This window comes from Alexandromys fortis, unplaced genomic scaffold, assembly GCF_014885135.2.
Source record: "Alexandromys fortis isolate MF-2015 unplaced genomic scaffold, M_Fortis_MF-2015_v1.1 scaffold_164, whole genome shotgun sequence".
In the NCBI taxonomy this organism is placed as follows: Eukaryota; Metazoa; Chordata; class Mammalia; order Rodentia; family Cricetidae; genus Alexandromys; species Alexandromys fortis.
Window position 1 is genome coordinate 1767137 of NW_026068047.1, and position 20257 is coordinate 1787393.

At 41.3% G+C, this 20257-nt stretch overlaps 1 protein-coding gene across 1 annotated transcript in view; it reads left to right on the forward strand.

The window, feature by feature from the left end:
• Positions 1 to 594: 594 nt before the first annotated feature.
• Positions 595 to 20257, forward strand: part of Me1 (malic enzyme 1) — a 114184-nt gene continuing 94521 nt past the window's right edge. The window contains exons 1-3 of the mRNA XM_050118903.1: positions 595 to 862; positions 17318 to 17451; positions 19127 to 19276. Of these exons, the coding sequence (XP_049974860.1) occupies positions 785 to 862; positions 17318 to 17451; positions 19127 to 19276 (362 nt within the window). The 5' untranslated portion in view covers positions 595 to 784. The remainder of the gene's footprint in view (positions 863 to 17317; positions 17452 to 19126; positions 19277 to 20257) is intronic.

A 20257-nucleotide genomic window follows, 5' to 3' on the forward strand; every position in this document is an offset into this window, starting at 1 on the left:
TAGAATCTGGCCATCCTACTTTACAGAAAAGAAAGGAGGCACGGAAGGCATTGGCGTCTGAAGGCTACTTTTTTTTTTTTTAAATCAATTTCTTTCGGCAGAGTGGGATCGGTCTACTTCTCCAGTCCTTGAATCTTCAAGTATAAATATCAATAATACAACCACAGAATTTCAATACTGACCGTCTTTCATCAGCGAAGAAACCATAGCCTTACAAAATTAACATCTTGGTTTCCAGAACACGCAGGAAGACCGTCCTTAAGCCCAGTAGGACTGTTCAGTGGACCCCCTGCACTGTTAACACCTTTCCGTTTATCACATTCAGATATAATTTCCATTAGACACTACTTCGGAACAGCCGAGGAGTCGCTCCCTCGCCCAGTGCCATCGAGGCCTGGGCTTTCTGTGTCATAGTTGACCCTCTCCTGCATCGGGGCATGGCTGGCATCCAGGACGGCGGGGTTAGGGGAGGACAGTGGACCACGCGGAGGAAGCCAGGACTCCGGGCGGCCCGCCCCTCACCCGTCCGGGCCCAGGTGGCCCGCTCGCCGCCCGCCCGCCCGCCCGGCGCCCCGCCCCCGCCTGCTCGCACGGCGGCTCGGCCGATGCCGCGGTGACTCAGCGCTTCTCGCGGGCCGCCCGGCCGCGGCGGCGGCGGCAAGGCGCGGGCTCCTCCCGCCTCGCCACCCCCTCTCGCCACCCACGCCCGCCCCCGGCCGCGGGGCCTTCCCTCGCGCGGCCGCCGCCCGCCGCACTCCGCGCCCGCCCCGCCACCGTGCCGGCCATGGAGCCCCGAGCCCCCCGCCGCCGCCACACCCACCAGCGCGGCTACCTGCTGACGCGAGATCCGCATCTCAACAAGGTGAGCCCCGCGGCCCCGCGGAGAGCCGCCCCGGGCCCCGCCGCCGGCCCCTGGGCCGCGGGGACCCGCGTCCCACCGAGGGGACGTCCGGGGAGGCCACGGCGGAGCCGGCGCCCGCGCCCCTCGGCATCCGCTGGGGGACCCCCGGGAGATGTAACTTGGGCCCCGGACTGCTTTGTCTGCGCTTCTCCCGAGAACCAGGAGCCCAGCCCGGGAAGGGACGTGTGGTCCAGTGTAGCAATTGAGCGGTTTCCGTGAGGGTGGCAGGCGGGCGGGCGGCCAGGGCAGCCGCGATGTGCCATCCTTGTACAGGTGACTGGCTGGACTGGCAGTGACGGGAGGCTGCTGTGGAGACAGTGGCTCTGCTGGTCCAGCCTGAACAGAGATGGGTTGAGTGCCTGGGATCCCATCGACCCTGTCGGGGGATGCAGGGCCTCTTGGTTTCTGGGATGGTATGGTTAAGAGGCTAAGGATGCATGGTGGGTGGCTTCTCTTGGACCCTGCGTGCATGCCTTGCTGGGAAAACTTACGTGAGATTGTGCTAAAGCCGTTTATTTTATCCATTTCTTTTTCTTTCTAAATTCTAGCTCTTGGGAAGTTACTAACCTGTTCTCTCTCTCTCTTTTTTTATTGAAAGGAAATCCAGTGTATGCCCTAATCAGAGTTCTTTTTTTCCCAAGCTGTGACATCTCTTCTCCCACTCCACACCCAAGAACTCTCCTAAATAAAAACACTTTAGAATCAATCTTTTTTTTTTTTAAATAACTAGGTCTTATTTTACAGCGTGGTTTGTCTTTAGATTGGTGCGTGTTCCTGACATTTCCAATTTATTCAGTACGTGGAGCGTGACCTGAGTGTCAGCGTGGAGGCCTGTTCACTCGTTTGGGTTATCACTTTAGTGAACCTCCTGTTTTATTAAGAAGTGGATCTCTTCATTCCCTGCTAGTCCTGTTGTTGGTGACTTGTTGATCATTATTAGTAACTTACTGAGGTGTGATTATTTCATATATTATAGCTAGTTTTGAGTTTCCAATTTTTTTGTGGTGACATTTACAAATCTTTATCATTTGTTATTAGAGCTATTTTATCGTACATGCTATAAATTTTTAACTTTTCCTACTTATTTTTCCCTCAAAATAAATTGCCAGTTTGATTTTTTTCCTTCCTTTATTACTCTGTAGGTCGAGGCTTATTTTCACTAGAACAAAGGTAAACTTTGGCGTGACAGATCCACTTACGACTTTCACCTGTTACCTGCCTGCCCTAATTTATGACGAAATCCTGGATTGCTTTGACAAGATCACCTGAGTAGTATAACCTGTTTGCTTTTCTTAAGTCAAGATTGATGTGTTTGTTGAGAGTGGATAGACAGGCCTGACCATCCCTTAGCAAAGGTATGCTCACCGCACTGTGTTCAGAAGTGCCCTCCTGTAATAGCTGATGCCAATTTAGGATAACATTGTCACAAAGATCTTGCAGCAATGGTAGAAAAATGTAGCGTTAATGTATTCACACATTTTTCTGTAATATATCAAATACAGAGAAAACAGTGGCGTAGAAATCTGGGTCAGCCGGGCGGTGGTGGCGCACACCTTTAATCCCAGCACTCCGGAGGCAGAGGCAGGTGGATCTATATGAGTTTGAGGCCAACCTGGTCTACAGAGTGAGTTCCACAACAGGCTCCAAAGCTACACAGAGAAACCCTGTCTCGAAAAGAAAAAAAAAATCTGGGTCATTCTGGGGCAATCAATAAAATGAATTTATTTAGCCTTAGGATCAGTATGGTGCCTCGAGAAAGTCCTGTCGTTGAAAGCGGTTAGCTGTCGTACATTCAAGAGTCCTCTGTCTTCATTAGTAGGACAGGATTTTTAATTCAGTTGTTTTATTTTATTTTTTTTACTTTGAGGTGACCTGACTCCAAAGGGATGATGCTAATTTTAACTCTCTTAATGTCTCCTAATAGCCTAGCCTAGCCTGTCATCTGGTTGTAGAAAGAATTTTATGGTCCTGCCTTTGGGTGACTAAGACACACTTCGTTAGTATTATTTCCTTACATATAGGTGTGGATGAACCATCTGTGGGGGCTGGGGAGATGGCTCAGTGGTTAGGAGTGACAGCTGCTCTTTGCAGAGGACCTGACTTCAGTTCCCAGACTATCAGGTAGCTCACAGCTAGAGGCACCACACCCACACACATCTCCAGCATCTCCACCACTTAGCGTTTCATTCACTGTCTCCTTCTGTTAGTCAGGTATTCAGAGTGTTTTTCCTGTTAAGTTGAAGTGTTTTCCTATATATATCTGATTAACTCCCAGACTTAGCCTTCAGCTTAAAATATATTTGATGGTTTTCTTCTTTCCATTTTTGTTGTGTGATTCCTAGAATTAAAAGGATATTAATTGATTCAGTAATAATTTCCCTGTGGAAGCTTTTCCTAGTTATCTTATTTCCATTATCATTATTTAATGCTTAACACTTATACATTTGGCTGTCCCATATTATTTTATATTTATTACGTTGTCGGTATTTATTTATTTAGTCAAGGTCTGATTGTGTAGCTTTGGCTGGCCTGAATGGAATTCACTGTGAAGACCAGGTTGGCCTTGAACTCAGTAGCCATCTGCCTGCCTCTGCCTCTCAAATGCTCCGATTAAAGGCATTAGCTACCACCCCAACAGATGCAGGTGGCTTCCCAAGTCTTAGTTCTGGCATCATCCTAAGACAGTATGCTCACAAATGTAACTAAGTAATTAATATCTAACTAATGCACATTTATACTAAAGCCTAAAGTTCATTTCAATCTGTTAGTGTATAATGGAATATAGTTAGAAATGTTAGAATTTGGCTTAATCTTTAAAATCTGTGAAATTTTAACCACTTATTGTTGCAGGAGGCCCGCTTATTCATCCTGCCCTCCCGGCTAGCTTAGCCCTAAAATAACCACACAAAAACTATACTAATTAAATCACTGCTTGACCCATTAGCTCTAGTTTCTTATTGGCAAATTCTTACATCTCAATTGAACCCATTTCTATTAATCTGTATATCACCATGAGGTCATGGCTTACCAGCAAAGTTCCGGCATGTCTGACTCTGGCGGCTCCATAGTGTCTCACTCTGCCTTCTTCCTCCCAAAATTCAGTTCCGTCTTCCCCGTCTACCTAAGTTCTGACCTATCAACAGGCCAGGGCAGTTTTCTTTATTCATTAACCAAGAAAAGCAACATACAGACAGCAGGATCTCTCACACCAACTTATGGATAATCTTAAGGAGGTAAAAATTGGCAAAATCAAAGTTAACAGTAGACATGAAGTAAAAAAGAAAACCTGAGAGACATAGGGTCTTCAGAATTCTGAACCTGATTGCTTGCTAATAATCAAATGTGTATCACTTCAGACTGATTCCATCATAGCTGGAAAGTACATCTGTCCCATGCTTAGGGCATATACTATCTTTTATTTACTTTAGCACACACACATACACACACAATTTTTTTTTTTGATACAGGATCTCACTTGGTATATCCTAAGCTGGCCTGAAATTCATTTTATAGACTAGGCTGGCCTTGAACTTAAAGCAATCCTCCTGCCTTAGCCGCTTGAGTGCTACAATTGCAGGTGTGAGCCACCGTACTCTGCAGCCTGAAGTACTATTTTAAGATGCTCATCTATGCACACCATATAGATATGTATATGTAGCGTGTTTAATTTAAATTTTTTTATTTCTAGGCTAGCTTTTGATTTAGATGGCTTGTATATTGTGTTTTCACAAATTTTATATGGTCAATATTTATGTTTTATAAACTGATGTACAAAAATTAAAATTATATATACAATAAAATATTTTTATTATTTCTCACTTTGTTTATGCATTGGTAGGAAAACACTAACTGAGAACTTTATTATCTGTGATTGTTCCTATGCGTCTCTACATGCTTCCCCTCTTAGGTATTATAGGAATTTTGATCCATTTGTACCTAGTGACAGTTTCTCAAAAAAGTATAATTTGGACTGTGTTACTATCTTTGGGATCTAAAAGTCGAATTTCTGAGAAGCACTGCATAGCTGCCTGCTTTTCATCTTATCAGGAGCTACTTTGGTTTGTTATGAGGAAAAGAGAAAGAAACACATCTTACGATTAGGAGCAGAAAGCACTGTAGTTTAAGACAAGTGATTATTGTTTTGTATAATAGAATATGAAAAAGATACCATTATTTTTCCTGAGGCTATGCAGGTAGATTTGTGATATATCTAAGTCAACCACCAACTCTTCTATTCCCAGACACCTAGAGCCTTTGAATTTGAAGGTAGAAGATGGTTTATCTTGGACTCTCACTGGTCTGAACTGGTAACTGTGGATTAAAACAATAGAAAATGTTTTTGGAAAATCATGGGACTAGGAGTTCCAGAGCTTTTACACTAAAAGGTCACTGCTATAATTTTTTTTTCCTCGTTAAGAATACCAGCAGGAGTGCTTGAGTTTGTGATGGTGATTCCATCGTGAGTATTCACAGGAGTCTGAAGACTGAACGGAGCCAAAGGCTGCAGTACAATATTAAGAGTTACAATATCTTTTAAATTATTCAGAGTCTTCAAAGGTAGTTTCTGACTTGATTGTGACATAGTATATCTATATTATAAATTAACACACACACACATACACACACGTTAGAAAAGCCTTATTATGCTATGTATTGCATGACTCCAGAATTCTTACGTTGGAATTGTAACTCCCAGTACCTCAGAATGTAATCAGAAAGGTAAGGACCCTAACTACGTAATTGAGGGGAGATCTTTAGGGTAGGCCCTGATGCCATGATAATGAGAATTATTAAGGTATATTATAGAAGAAAGAGCTGTGAGGACACAGGGAGCAGTTGATAGTCGGTGGATCAGAAGCCTGTATGTGGAGTAGGAGAAACGTCAGGATGATACCAACCCTGCCAGTAGGTGGATCCCAGAATGCCAGCCTTCACAACTGAGAAATAAATTGATTTTGTACTATCCTTTATGTTGGCAGCCCTGACCATCTAATACACACATTCTTTAGTCTTGTGATTAAAGAAGTTTCAATTGTAATACTTTCACGTGTGTTTACTACACTCTGGTGGTATCTATTATTTCAATTTGAGAAAAAAGTAAGCTAGCAATCAGTCAGTGTCTGATAGTCTAAGACCTTCCTGCTTTGGCTCCTTTAAGTGGAGATTCTAGAAAGCTATTAAGGAATATCTTTACAGAGTAGTTATTTTCTTTGTCCTCAGAGTTGCCTATGGGACTCTAGTTTAGCCCAGCTTCCTGTTTTTCTATGCACAAGTGTCAAAGTCATAGATTTTATCAGAGGCTTGGGAAATCTTTTTTTTTTTTTCAATACTGGACAATGAACCCAGGGTCTTTTGTAGGTTCAGAAAGAACTCTACCACTGGTCTAACTGTAGCCCTCCCCACTTCTCTTTTATTTTGAGACAAGGGTTTGCATTTATAAATTACCCAAGCCTGCCTTGAATTTAGTTGACCTTTTGCTTCAGTCTCTTGAGTAGTTGGGATTATTGGCACAAACTACCGCATCAAGATAAATAAGTAATTTTGAGATGAGGGTGAGTTTTACTATAGTGGCAGGTCTGGTTAGTTAGCTCGATACTAAGTTCATGATTTGGGCCATTAGCTGAAATGAAATTGAAACTTGAAATGCTCATCCTTCTGCTGTCTTTTAATTTTTTACTAATGCCCTATTTTTAGGATATAAAAATGTATATTCAAATGTAATAATAGGATCATGATCAAACATTGATCAGATCAGTGAATATAAATAAGTCGGATTACTAAAACTTGTTGTTGATTATTTGATAAAGCTCAAACTAACTACACTGTGCAGAAGAATTATTCAGAACAGGGCTGGGGAAATAGCTCAGTTGGTAGAGTTCATTCCTATCTTGAACAAAGTACAGGGCTTGATTTCCTGCATGGCATAAGCTGGGCATTGTGGTGCAGGCCTACAAACCCAGTACCTGGAAGGTTAAGGCAGCGAAGGGGGCGGATTGGAAGTATAAGGTCATCCATAACTGGGTATTCAGTTTGAAGCCAGCCTGTGCCACACGATGCACTGTCTCAAATAGCTATAACCAATGTTACAGAATGGCCAAGCAAAGGTATGGAAAAACACAAACAAGAAATGCAGGTGAAGATCCTCTGTTAGACAGTGCAGGGTTCATGTTCTGAGAAATTAAACAGAGGTGGAAGCAGGAGGATTTCAAATTTGAGATCAGCTGAAGTGCATGGAGAGTTATACATCAACCTGGATCAGACAGCGAGGCCCCACCTAAAATATCCTCCAAAATCAGGCCAAAAAAATCAACTAGAAATTCTACCCCAAATAAAACAAAATGTAAATGAGAGAAGGAAATCTTTATAGTGATGGGTCAATTTGGAATAAATTATAATAGTTATGAATATAAATCAAGTAATTTTCAACCACCATCGTATTAAAGACACCTTCCTAAATTCTGTGTTCTCATAAGGAATGCGGAGGTGACATGTGTTAATTAAGTTATTCATTCTATACTGCGTGCATTTCCCTAATATATGAAACAGATACAATTTGTTTTCAAATTTAAAATCATTAAAACTAAATTTTGTCTCTTAAAGTTTAAAAAATTAAAAGTCACTGTATGACATCTAGGAGAAGTCTAATACCTTAAATCTTAAGACAGGAAACTTTAAGCTTCATAAGTGCAGGATATATCAGACAGATTCCATTCTCAAGTTTCTTATGCAATTAATGATTTTTAAAGTCCTCAGAAAAATTCAGTTTATCTATCAGGAAAGTGGAAAACAGTTATTCCTTCCTTGAGAACAACATGAAGCATGAAAGTGTTTATTGCTGGTTTCAAGGGATCACAGACATCAAATTACGACGATGTAAAGCTGGGAATGCTGGCATGTGGAGACGTGGGGGTGATCTATGCAGCCATCGCCAGTGTCTAACAGTATCTTTTAACTTGTATGTTTAGACCATTTACATTCAGTGTGATTGTTACATTTGGATCTATAGCTTCCATTATTAGATGTCTGTTCTCTGATATTTACTCTGGGATTTCTCCTTTTCCATTGTTTTAATATTTGTAATTGTATTTTAGTCTATTTTGAAGTCTTATGATCATACCTCTTTGCATAGTCATTTTTCTTTATCAGTTCTGGAAATAATGAAACACTACTCTTTTATAGTCTCTGCAGCATTAAGATTTTGCTACTCATTTGGAATGTACCACTATTACCGTCTTGTGGGTCTCATTACATTTCTCTGTGGCACATTGATAGAGGTCCTGTCCCTGGGCAGGAGGGTCTGGGATCTCTAAGGTAATTGAGCAAGCCCCAGGCAGCAAACAGGTAAACAGCATTTCTACAATGATTCTCCTTCGGTTCCAGCCGCAGGTTCTTACCTTGAGTTCCTGCCTTGGCCATTAGATGAAAGAGAAGATAAAACTATCCTTCCCGGGTTGCTTATGGTCGTGGTACTTTATCACAGCAGCAAAATGTAACTAACATAACACCAGAAGCATGGGCTTTCCAACATAACTTGTTGGAAAATATTAGCTGAGCGATGTGAACTTTATGTATCACAGGGGTGCCCATCCATTTGGTCAGTCAGTATTTCTTTTTAGGAGTGCCTTAGAGGGTGTTTCTGGGTGAGTGTAACCTTTGAGTTGAGTAACACGGAGCAGATTCTCCTTTCTAGTGTGGGTGTGCTGCATTTAACCAGTTGAAGGCCTGAATGGGATAAAACAAGCAGGGAGGTTCTCTTTCTGCCTGTCATTAAGCTGGGACATCGGGTATTTTTTATTTTTTTGTTTTGTTTTCCCTTTTCCATAAATTCCCTTCAAGGATCTTGTACTTTGGGCTTCTTGGGCCTGATAGCATAGCACCGAATCCTCTGGGTCTGCAGCTTGTTAGAGGTAGCACGGTGGCTTTTCTGACCCCCAGTCAGTGAGTCGATTATAGTTCTCTTATAATTAGTAATTCTCATATATATATATATATACATATATGTGTGTGTGTCTATACAATGAATTCTGACCAATACAACAAACTTTACAAGCTCAATAAAGTCGCAAGCTTAAGTCAGAAAGCATCTCTACACGTCAGCTGCGGCCCTGTGGAGGAAGCTGCCTGTGGAATTTCTGGCCTTTTGTCAGAGGTGCCTTAAACTCTGAAGCGTAGTTCTCTGCAGCAGTTCTTGACATGTTTTATGCCAAAGGCCCTTTTACAGTTCGTTATATACCTTAAAAGCACCCTTTAGAATAAACAGTGCACCTGATACTACAAACAAAACCGGTTATATTGAAAATATTTAAAAATTTGTTGATCAAGATAGTAAAGACACATTGCACCAAAACAGTATACTTGAGATGCTGACAGGTATGTGCAGTTTAAAGCGAGTCTTTTGTGTACTGTTTTCAGATAGCTTACTGTTAGAGAGGTAGACATGGCAAGATGTTATTTTATTTGTGTGTGTGTGTGTGCGTGCACATGTATGTGGACGCCAGAGGACAGCTGCAAGTGTTGTTCCTCAGGAGCCGTCCTCCTCTTTTTGAGACAGAGCCTCTTATTGACCTGGAACTTGCTGGTTCTGGTTAGACTAGATTTTACCTTAAAATATTTAGGCATTTTTTTCTCTTTTGAGACCAAGGCTGTATACCTCAGAGTGGCTTTGAACACTTTTCGTTTTTATTTACTGTACTTGGATTAGGTAGAACTCACTCTGTAGACCAGGCTGACCTACCTGCCTCTTCCCTCAAAAGTCACACTCACCACACCTGGGTCTGTCCTTGATCTCTACTCTTCCTGCCTCAGCTGCCCTGGGGAGTGCTGGAATTATAGGCAGGCATCGTACCTGGACTCTAAATCAGTAAACCCCCCCCCCCCCCCGATTAAAAAAGGAGGCCGGGGAGGCATTTAATCAAGTGCCCGATGTACAATTATGAAGATGTTGCATTTGATTCCCAGCACTCATGTAAAATAGTGGTGCACGTCTCTAATCCCAGCCCTAGTTGGAGTGGAGACAGGAAGATCTCTGGAGCTCATTGGCCAGGCAGCCTAGCTGACTTGATGAGTTCCAGGTTCACTGAGAGACCCTGGCTCGGTAGGGTGGAGAGCAGCTAAGCAAGATGATCAGTGTGGACCTCTGTTGTTCATGTACATACCCTCATGTCCACATGCATCTGCACACACATAGAAACCAATATATACACACAGGAACAAGATTTGCATACCACTAGGAAAAATATATAAAAAATTATTTTAATTAGAAAAAGTTTATTTAAATAATTTTGAGGACTAAAGCTGTGGGGAAGGAATGGTTTTCTTTTTATAGATGTAAAATATGTATATAAACTCTTGTAAAATTCAAAATATGATAATAAAAATTCAAGCTCAATTTAACCTTTTTAAAAATTTATACCTGTATTGAGACAGGATCTTGTTATGTAGCTTCAGCAACCCTTGACTTTATAATCATCCTGTCTCCAGCTTCCCTCATGCTGGAATTACAGGCATGCACCTAGCTTCAATTTCACTTATTTGATTTAAAATCATAACTAATAAAAATAGAAATTCTCCTCTTGTATATGTATGGCAATAAAAATTTCCAAAATTCTAAAATATTTTAAGTATGAGGAAATATTTTTAAAAATTGATTTGTCAGATTATTTGCAGTAATACTAAATCGAGATAAAATAAGTTTAAACAGTAGACTGAAAAAAGAGTCAAAGACATCTCATTTAGACAAAAAAATACTTAAAAATTAGAATGTGAAGTATATCAGAAATGGGCTTTTAGTCCTTTTTTACTATATTTAACAATATATGAACAAACTTTTAGTCCTTTTTACTACAGTTCTTCATTTTAAGTCAGTAGATCATCTGCTGAATGGACTAGAGCCTAATAGAATTGGTGTAGTGGACATGTTGTGTATTCTGTCCATCACTAGTTCTATTCGTTTTTGTCAGTGTACATTGCTATGCAGTCAGTTCCACCAAACATTCTCTGTCCCTCCCTGGTGGTGAGCTCCTCTCTCCACCTGGGCCCTGCTCTTCCAGAACTTCATGTGAGTGGAGTCTGGTTTCCTTCACCTGACCTAATGCATTCGAGGTTAGTTTGCATTGCACGTGTCAGCCCTCGTCTCCTTTGTAGCGATGAGCGTGTAATGAGTGCTCGAGCGAGCAGAAACACTGTACCTGTCTTCATGAGCGTGTGACGAACACTGCAGGGTGGCTGCACCTCACTCGTCTTCTCTGTGGAACAACTGAGATGCTTTTGGCTTAGTAGTGTCTTTGTGGTGGTTACCTTTCACTTGCTTTTGTGATTTGTGATGTTTCTTTCATGAAAGAAGAAATAGTGTTTATTACAGAAGATGGTTGAGTTAATTCGCAATTTGTGGATTACCTGTTAAATGTCAAGTAGCATTCTAGGCACCAGATAAACAAACACCCATTTATGTCCTCTTAGTTCAGTTGTCTTAAACACATTAATAAATTTGTCGTCACAGTTAGCATCCTGTGGATGTTATCCGTCTCAAGATTTTTTGTAAGAGTTAAAATTTTTGCATTTCTGCATGGTTTAATTTTAGTTATAATTCTGAGACAAGTAAATCCAAACTACACAAGTTCTCTGTGAGCATTAAAGATGGTCATTGAAAAGGACAAAATGTGTTTCCTGATACGTTTCTGCTGAATCAACGACTCTCCCGCAGCTCCTTCAGTGGCTGTCTTTGCATATGGGTTCTAACAGAAACCCCTTGTGCTAGTGGTTTGCTTCAGATCTCTGTAGAGGAGGCGTGTTTTCTCCGGAAGCTCTGTGGAGTCCACAAGAAATGTTGTTTTGTTGGCCGCCCTTTGCAGTGAAACAGAATGGCCTTCTATTGTCCGGTGGTTGAGTGCAAGAGTCTTGAAGGCCGAAGGAAAGGAGAGAGTGAAACTAAGACTGTTCTTCTGAGAGGGTGAACTTTACAGGCGGTCTGGAAACCTGATCTGCGTATGGACATTAAACCTTCTCAACTCCATGACAAACTTGAGAGAAGTCCAGTGCAAGTCAGACCCTGCATGTGCGCTCTGGAGTCATCGTTTGTTGTGCAGACCATGCAGAAAAGCACGAATGTACAACTTCTTTGAAACATTTCACTGCCAGCTTCTGGACATGGCTGACTTACCAGTTTCTGTAAAATTGTCCTGAAATGATGATGCCTCTAGTGATATGGTAAATAAAAGGTATGGTGAAATCGAATCATGTATTATCCTAAAAGTTCCAGGGATTCTAGTTAAGTTTCCTTAGTCCCCGATTTTTTTCTACACCCAAAAGGGTCACAAAATGATATAAACTTCATAATGGGACCTTTTTTTCACTTTTGACTTGGCCCATTTCACCAGATGTTTAAGCCTTAATTATTAGTATATTTTTTGTTTTGTTTTTAACAGATGAATTGGTGCTTTAGTGTGTCTGTGAATATTTGGCAAGCAGTGTAGGAGTCTACAATTACTAAACATCAAAGCCTGGGGAGATTTCCAGATGGCATTCTCATTTACGTGGTGTATGGTATACTGTATAGAGGTCTGCTCGATCAGACAGATGGGGGAAAACATAAGTAAAAAGGCCTGGTGGACTCTGAGTAAAGATGGCTAAGTGCCACTGTTACTTGAGCGAGGAGTGTGTGTTAGTACTTCTGACCACAAGCTGTATTCTCAGAATACCATACTTTGGCTGGTAGTTTTGCAGGCACTCACAGTGTCTAACATTTAGTGCTTCACTGTTTCTCGTTGCCATTTGTATTTATTTGAAGGATTTTTTTTTTGCCTTATATTTTCTCCTTTCCTTTCCTTTTCTTCCCTCCTTCCTCCCTCCCTCCTTTCTTCTTTACAGTCTTTCTTTTTGTAGTTTGAAAAAAGTTCAAATTTCTGTTCTGTTTCAAACACACACACACACACACAAATATGTGCAACTGAAAAATCTGTTGAATTATTTCTTCCATCTTATAGATGATTCTTGCACAAATGTCCTTTTTTGGTTGCTTTAAGTTTAAAAGTAATTTTACCATAATAATCAGTTTTCTGAACAGCATTTTATACTTTTCAGCAATGTGTTTCTAAAATTCAATATGTAAAATGTCCTGTTTTACAACTCTGAGATTCCATCTTACACCTGTAAGAATGGCCAAGATCAAAAACACTGATGACAACTTCTGCTGGAGAGGCTGTTGGGAAAAGGGAACACTCCTGCATTGCTGGTGGGAATGCAAGTTGGTACACCCCCTTTGGATATCAGTATGATGTTTCTCAGAAAATTTAAAATAACCTTTCTCAAGACCCAGCAATACCACTTTTTGGTATATATCCAAAGGATGCTCAATCGTACCACAAGGACATGTGCTCAACTATGTTCATAGCAGCATTGTTTGTCATAGTCAGAACCTAGAAATAACCTAAATGCCCCTTGACCAGAGAATGCATAAGGAAAATGCGTTAAATTTACACAGTGGAGTACTACACAACAGAAAAAATAAAGACATCTTGAAATTTGCAGGCAAATGGCTGGAGCTAGAAAACATATTGAGTGAAGGTAACCCAGACCCAGAAAGACAAATATCATATGTATTCACTCATAAGTGTTTTTTAAACATAAAACAAAGAAAACCAGCCTACAGATCACAATCCCAGAGAACCTAGACCACAATTGAGGACCCTAAGAGAGACATACATAGATCTAATCTACATGGGAAGTAAAAAAAGAAAGATCTCCTGAGCAAATTGGGAGCATGGGGACCAAGAGAGAGCATTGAAGGGGATGGGAGAGACTGGGAGGAGAGCAGAGAAAATGTCCTGTTTTGTGTATGCAATAAATTGAGTTATTACAGCAGGATTCAGGAATCATTAGTCCTCATTGTACGGACATTCAGGGACAGAGGGAACAGCTGCAGAGCCATTTGTGTCTTTAGTGTTTCTGTCCATCTGTCAAGAAACAGTAGCATCACAAGGTCCAGGCCTTAGTCTTGGGGCTGCAATGGTAAAATATCATGGACTAGGTTTTTAAAATACAAGGTATTTTTGCCTTTCTGAAGGCTAGGAAGCCCCAAGTCCACACAGTGTAGTATCTGGTGAGGGATCCAGTTCCTGCTTCACAGACAGCCATCTTGTATCCTCACATGGCAGAAAGGACATACAGGTTCTCTGAAGTTTTTTTTTTTCCTAGTCTAATCTTATTTTTATCAGGGCAATATTCATCATGCCATGACAGCACTTAATAATGGACCTAAAGGTGGGCTGGAGAGATGGCTCAGCAGTTAAGAGCATTGCCTGCTTTTCCAAAGGTCCTAAGTTCAATTCCCAGCAACCACATGGTGGCTCACAACCATCTGTAATGAGGTCTGGTGCCCTCTTCTGGCCTGCAGGCATACACGCAGACAGAATATTGTATACATAATAAATAAATAAATATTAAAAAATGTTTAAAAAAATAATGGACCTAAAGAAATAGCAGCCCAGTTTTGGATTAGATGCCATTTATGATTCAGTATCTCCACTAGAAATCTTCTAGAGAAGGTTCCTCATCCCAGTCTACCAGATCAGTCTTCTGAACAAATGTTGGGCGTCTTTGCTTTGACTTCCTGTAGTGTACTTCAACAAATCTTTTAGGTCCATTTTGTATCAGCTCCTTATTTCTATTTTATTTGTTCGTTCTTGAGTTCTATAGTCTTCTACAATTACTGTTGCTTTATAGTACCTATGTTTATGTAAACAGATAATTTGACATGGGTATAGTAATAATGGTGATGAGTCTAGAAATGCCTTAGGATCAAGCACTTGGGGTCAGTCTTGAAAGGAGAAGAAGGTGAAAAGGAGGTTTTCTTTCTTTTATTGGGAGGTGGTTTTGTTTTATTTTCTTTGTAATAGTCCTGGCTGTCCTGGAACTTGCTCTGTAGATCAGGCTGGCCTTGAACTCACAGAGATCCATTTGCCTCTGCCTCCTGAGTGCTGGGGTTAAGGGTCTATGCTGCCACCGCCCAACAGAAGGACTTTTAAAGTTAGAGTGTAATTACATAAGTTCCCCACTTCCCGTCTGTCCCTTGTTCCCTCTTTTTTAATTGAGTGTGTCTTTCTTGTCTCTCTCTCCTCCTACCCACACACATGCTTGAATATATAAATACAATCTGCTCAGGCCATTTAGCATTACTTGTTATCTATATGATTTCAGGGCTGATCATTTGGTATTGGATAACAAGTTAGGGGGCTGATCCCTGGGAAATGTTGAATTAGGAGCAGCGAGGCTGCGTCCCCAGCACCCGGCCGCCCACATGGCTAGCTTATGCCCGAAATAATTACACGGAAACTATTCTTTCAAACACTGCCTGGCCCATTATCTGTAGCCTCTTATTGGCTAGCTCTTACATATTGTTCTAACCCATTTCTAATATTCTGTGTAGCCCACGAGCTGGCTTACCAGGGAGGATCTTAACCTGCGTCTGTCTAGAGCGGGAGAATCATGGCGACCCCTCTCTCAGCTTCTTTTTCCCAGCATTCTGTTCTGTTTTCTCCGCCTACCTAAGGGTTGGCCTATCAAATGCAAATGGGCCTAGGCAGTTTCTTTATTAATAAGAAATCACTCCCACATCAGGGGAAGAAGAATTTTTCCTCCTCTCAGTATTCCTTAGGTTCTTTGTTTATGGGTGGAGCCATGTGAGATTCCCCCCTTCTGCATTAGCATGTCTGTCACTGGTACACTTCTTCATGTCTTGTTCAGGCAGTCATATGGTAGTTGAAGTACCATGAATTAAACTTCCTTGTCATTTTATTTATTTTTTTAAATATTTATTTATTATGTATACAATATTCTGTCTGTGTGTATGCCTGCAGGCCAGAAGAGGGCACCAGACCCCATTACAGATGGTTGTGAGCCACCATGTGGTTGCTGGGAATAGAACTCAGGACCTTTGGAAGAGCAGGCAATGCTCTTAACCTCTGAGCCATCTCTCCAGCCCCTCCTTGTCATTTTAGAAGACAAAAACCCCACAGCTTATTTCTTGGTTCCCTGGCTCTTACCATTTTCCTCCCTGTTTTCCATGATGTTCTCTGAACCTTAGGTGCAGGAGTTGGGTTATAGATGGACCAGTTGAGGCTGGGCATTCTGTAATGACTTGTTCTCTGCATTTTGACTGGTTTCTGTAAAGGTTTCCATCTGTTGCAAAACAGAGTGTCTTTGATTGATGGTAAGAACTACACTTATCTGTGGGTAGAAGGATAAATATTTAGAATGCATCTATGAAGCATTTTAGTAAAGTGTCAGTTGTAAGTTCTAGAAGATCCACGACCTTACCAGCCCTGGGTCATTGTCTTGATTTCTAGTATCAGGAATCATTTTCCTTTAGTTAAGTGGGCCTCATACAAGGTATGAGTGCCACTTGCACCCTGAGGGATTTCTTGCCATGATGGTCACTGTTGGGCTTTTTAAGTGGTACAGTAGGGTAGGACTATTGGTTGCTCCCTCTCTGGGAAGCTTGCATAGTGCCTTCCAATACTGCCAGAGCTAGTCCTCAGGTGGAGGGCTTTCAAGTCAGATCCAGCTTGAGTCTACAGGTCTTATGTCCAAACTGTGGTGCCAACAGATCATTCTCGATAAAGATGCCATGCAATGGAAGACTGCAAATGTGCTGCATCTGGGTTTGGGAAGAAATTCGTGTAACCAGGATTGCATTAGGCTGGTCGGAGATAACCTGAGTTGGAGGGTTGAAACGGGTCCCTGTGAATCATGCAGTTTATTTCCTGACCCAGTTCACAGTTGGAAGCACAGCAGGTGTCAGCTGACCTACTTCAATCGCATTTAAAAATAGATAACTATTCACGTTCATATTTTCTGACATTAATGATTGTATTTTTCATTTTTGGAGTACACATGTATATGGTGTATATACTATATTATGTATGTGTGTGCATGTGGAGTTGTATGCACGTGTGTATATGCAAATATGAAGGCTAGAAATAGACTAGGTGTTTTTCTTGATCATTTTCAATCTATTTTGACACAGGAGCGCTCACTGACATTGGAGCTCACTGATTGGCTGGCCAGCTGGAGGTCCACCTGTCTCCCCAGCCCTAGTGCCAAAGTTACAGACATGTGCTACCTACCTAGCCTGGCTTTTGTGTGCATGCTGGGCCTCACAGCCCAGTTGCTCATGTTTGCACAGCAGCCACGTTCCTGGCCGAGTGCGCTGCCTCTCAGGCCTCTCACGTGTGTGCTCTTCAGTAGTTTTTTCCTGTCCATTTCCTATTCTCAGGTTCTGTAGATAAGGAAGCAGATGGTTGGTGCACAGCTGGCTGGCTGTCCTTCCAGCAACGCTAGGCCCTGCCCTCCCCAGATCTGTGCTTGTGTGCTATTTGTCTTTTTCTCCTCTGGAAATCATTGTTTTCCTTTGCTTCCTAGGATTTGGCATTTACTCTGGAAGAGAGACAGCAACTGAACATCCATGGATTGTTACCGCCTTGCTTCGTCAGTCAGGAGATCCAGGTCCTTAGGGTAGTTAAGAATTTTGAGCGTCTGAACTCTGACTTTGACAGGTAACACATTTATGAACATATTTCTCTTACACTCTCTACTATTGTTTTTTATAAAAGAAAGTTGGGGTATTACATGGTTTGGAATGGATATTTAACTTTAAGGAGAATTTGTTTGCAAATACAGTGATTTTTTTTTATAAAAAGTATTTACTCTCTATAGGATCATTTGAATTCTCAGTTTACCTTTCTCAAGATAATTTTTCTATGAGAAAATTATATATGTCCACATTTACTTAATACATTTATATGTAAACACGAATATTCTTCACAAAAGGAAGAAATACCCAAGAAAATTTCTTTCCTTGTTTCTAAAATTGATCATTGGTCATTACTGGTGTTTCCGATGGCCATCTTATGGCGGAGTGATGCAGACTTTCAGTCCTGAGCAGTCTGCAGGGCATGGGTTTTCAATCTGATGGCTGGCAGGGGCCGCCATCTCATCAAGTAAGTTTCCTTTGAAGGAAGCGCTCGTGGAAACTGTGAGTCTCTTCTGAGGGCAGTTTTCCCAGTGCTAATGTCACCTCTTGAATTTCCCAGCCCCATTCCAATTGGCACAGCAGAGAGTAAGCTTTTGGCACACAATCACACACTTAAGTGATCTCTGACCCACAGCAGAGATCAGTGCAAAGGGTCTCGTTGTTACTGAACACATTTTGTCACAACTTTTTAGTTGTATAAAGTAGTTTGAATTGAAATACATAAAGGGTTATGCACAGGAGGATAACTAGACCAGAAATGCCTCTACATGGAGAAAGGCCGTTAAAAGCTGGGTGTGGCGGTGCATTTATTTAATCCCAGCACTCAGGAGGCAGGTGGATCTCTTTAAGTTCCATGTCAACCTGGTTTGCGCAATGGCTATCTAGGTCATCCAGGATTGCGTAGTGAGGTTGTCTCAAAAAGAAAGGAAGGAAGGAAAGAAGGAAACAAAGAAGGGCCATTAGTTTGCTTGAGTTAGTGGCTAAACTCTACTATGATATTTTCATCTCTTTAATTATAAAATAAGGACTATGTCTGTCCAAGTACTGAACAAAATTATGTTATTTCACAATAGTGGTGATGTTTGAATGGTTTCCTCATTCTTTGAGATGTTGAGTTTTTTGTATCTATACATTTGTGTATGTGTGCATGTGTGTGTGTGTCTGTGAGCATGCACATGCTTGCACTTGTAGAGGTCAGAGGTTGATGTTGGATATCTTTCTCTCTAGTCCTCCACCTGTGACAGGATCCCTCAATGAGCCCAGAGCACACTGACTGGCTAACCTGGCTGGTCAGTGAGCTCTGGGGGTTTGCTTGACCGTAACCCCAGCACCAGGTTATAGATATGGACCCCTCTGCCCAGTGCTTCAAACCCAGGTCCTCATGTTTGCACCTCAGGCACTTTCCCCACTGAGCATCTCCCAGTTTCTTAAAGGATATTTCTAAAAATTGTTGCTATTGTTTTTGTAAGGCAGGGTCTCACTGTGTAACTCAAGATGTCCTCGTATTCATTCCTGCCTGAGTTGCCCGAGTGTTAGAATTAGAGGCACATGCCACCCTGCCTGGCTTCATTATTCATGCTTTCTACTTAACTAAAGATGTACTTAGTACTTGATTGGAATTAGATTTCTAATAGCTATTTTTGCAATTAGATTTTGATTGTTGGATATAGATCTAAAATTGTGTCCAATTTCCACAGGTATCTTCTGTTGATGGATCTGCAAGATAGAAATGAGAAGCTCTTTTATAGTGTGCTGATGTCTGATATTGAAAAATTCATGCCTATCGTTTATACTCCTACTGTGGGTCTCGCATGCCAGCAATACAGTTTGGCATTTCGGAAACCGAGGTACGTAAACTTTTATTTTAAGTACAATTTGTATTTTGGAGAATGGAAAGCTGGTTCCGTGGTTATTATAGCTTAGCTCATTCTGCTCTTATAAAGGACCTGAGTTTGAGTTCAGTTCCCAGTGCCCACAGTGGGCTGGTCACAACTGTCTGATACTTCAGATATTGGGGATTCAACGCTCTCTTCTGGCTTCTCTGGGCTGCATTCATGTTTATATATACATTAAGTAATTAAATAATTAAAATTACATTTTCATTAACTGTAGTCACTGGTACACAGCAGATCTCTAGGACTCCATTTATCTAGTTGAAATTCGGCATTTTTGACAATCATTTCCTAATCTTGCACTAAATCCTATTTTGTTGCTTGCGCTGATTGACCACTTGAGATGGCACACATTAGTGATTTTTCCACGCAGTACTTTCTGTGTTTGACTGTTTCACTGAATACATTGTCCTCCATGGTCACCCAGGGTTTTACAGTGACAGGGTAACCTGCTCCTTTAAGGCCAAATAATAGCCCATTGTGTGTGTATCTTCATTAATTCATTTGTTACCGGCATTGAGTTTGGCTCTGGGTCTTGTGTATTGTGAGTGTATTTGACAGTCTGACAGGGACAGCAGTTTGACAGACCGACTCATTTTCTTTGGATCCATACACAGCAGTGAGATTGATAGATTTTTGAGGTCCCTCCCCATTGTTCTCTATACTGGCTGTATTAATTTCCCTTGCTTCCATCACCAGGTAATTTATTTTTCATTCATATCCCAGGCAGAATGTCTCTCATCATTTTGAGGCTATCCATTTCAGAGGTCAAGTGATTGTTGACTGTGGGTTTGATTTGCACTTCACTGATGATTAATAATGTTGGATTATTAATGTTCATATACTTCTTGCCATTTACCTGTTTTAAATTTTCTTAGCGGTTCATTTATTCTATCTTATGTTTATGTCTTGCATGTATATATGTGCCTGGTGTCT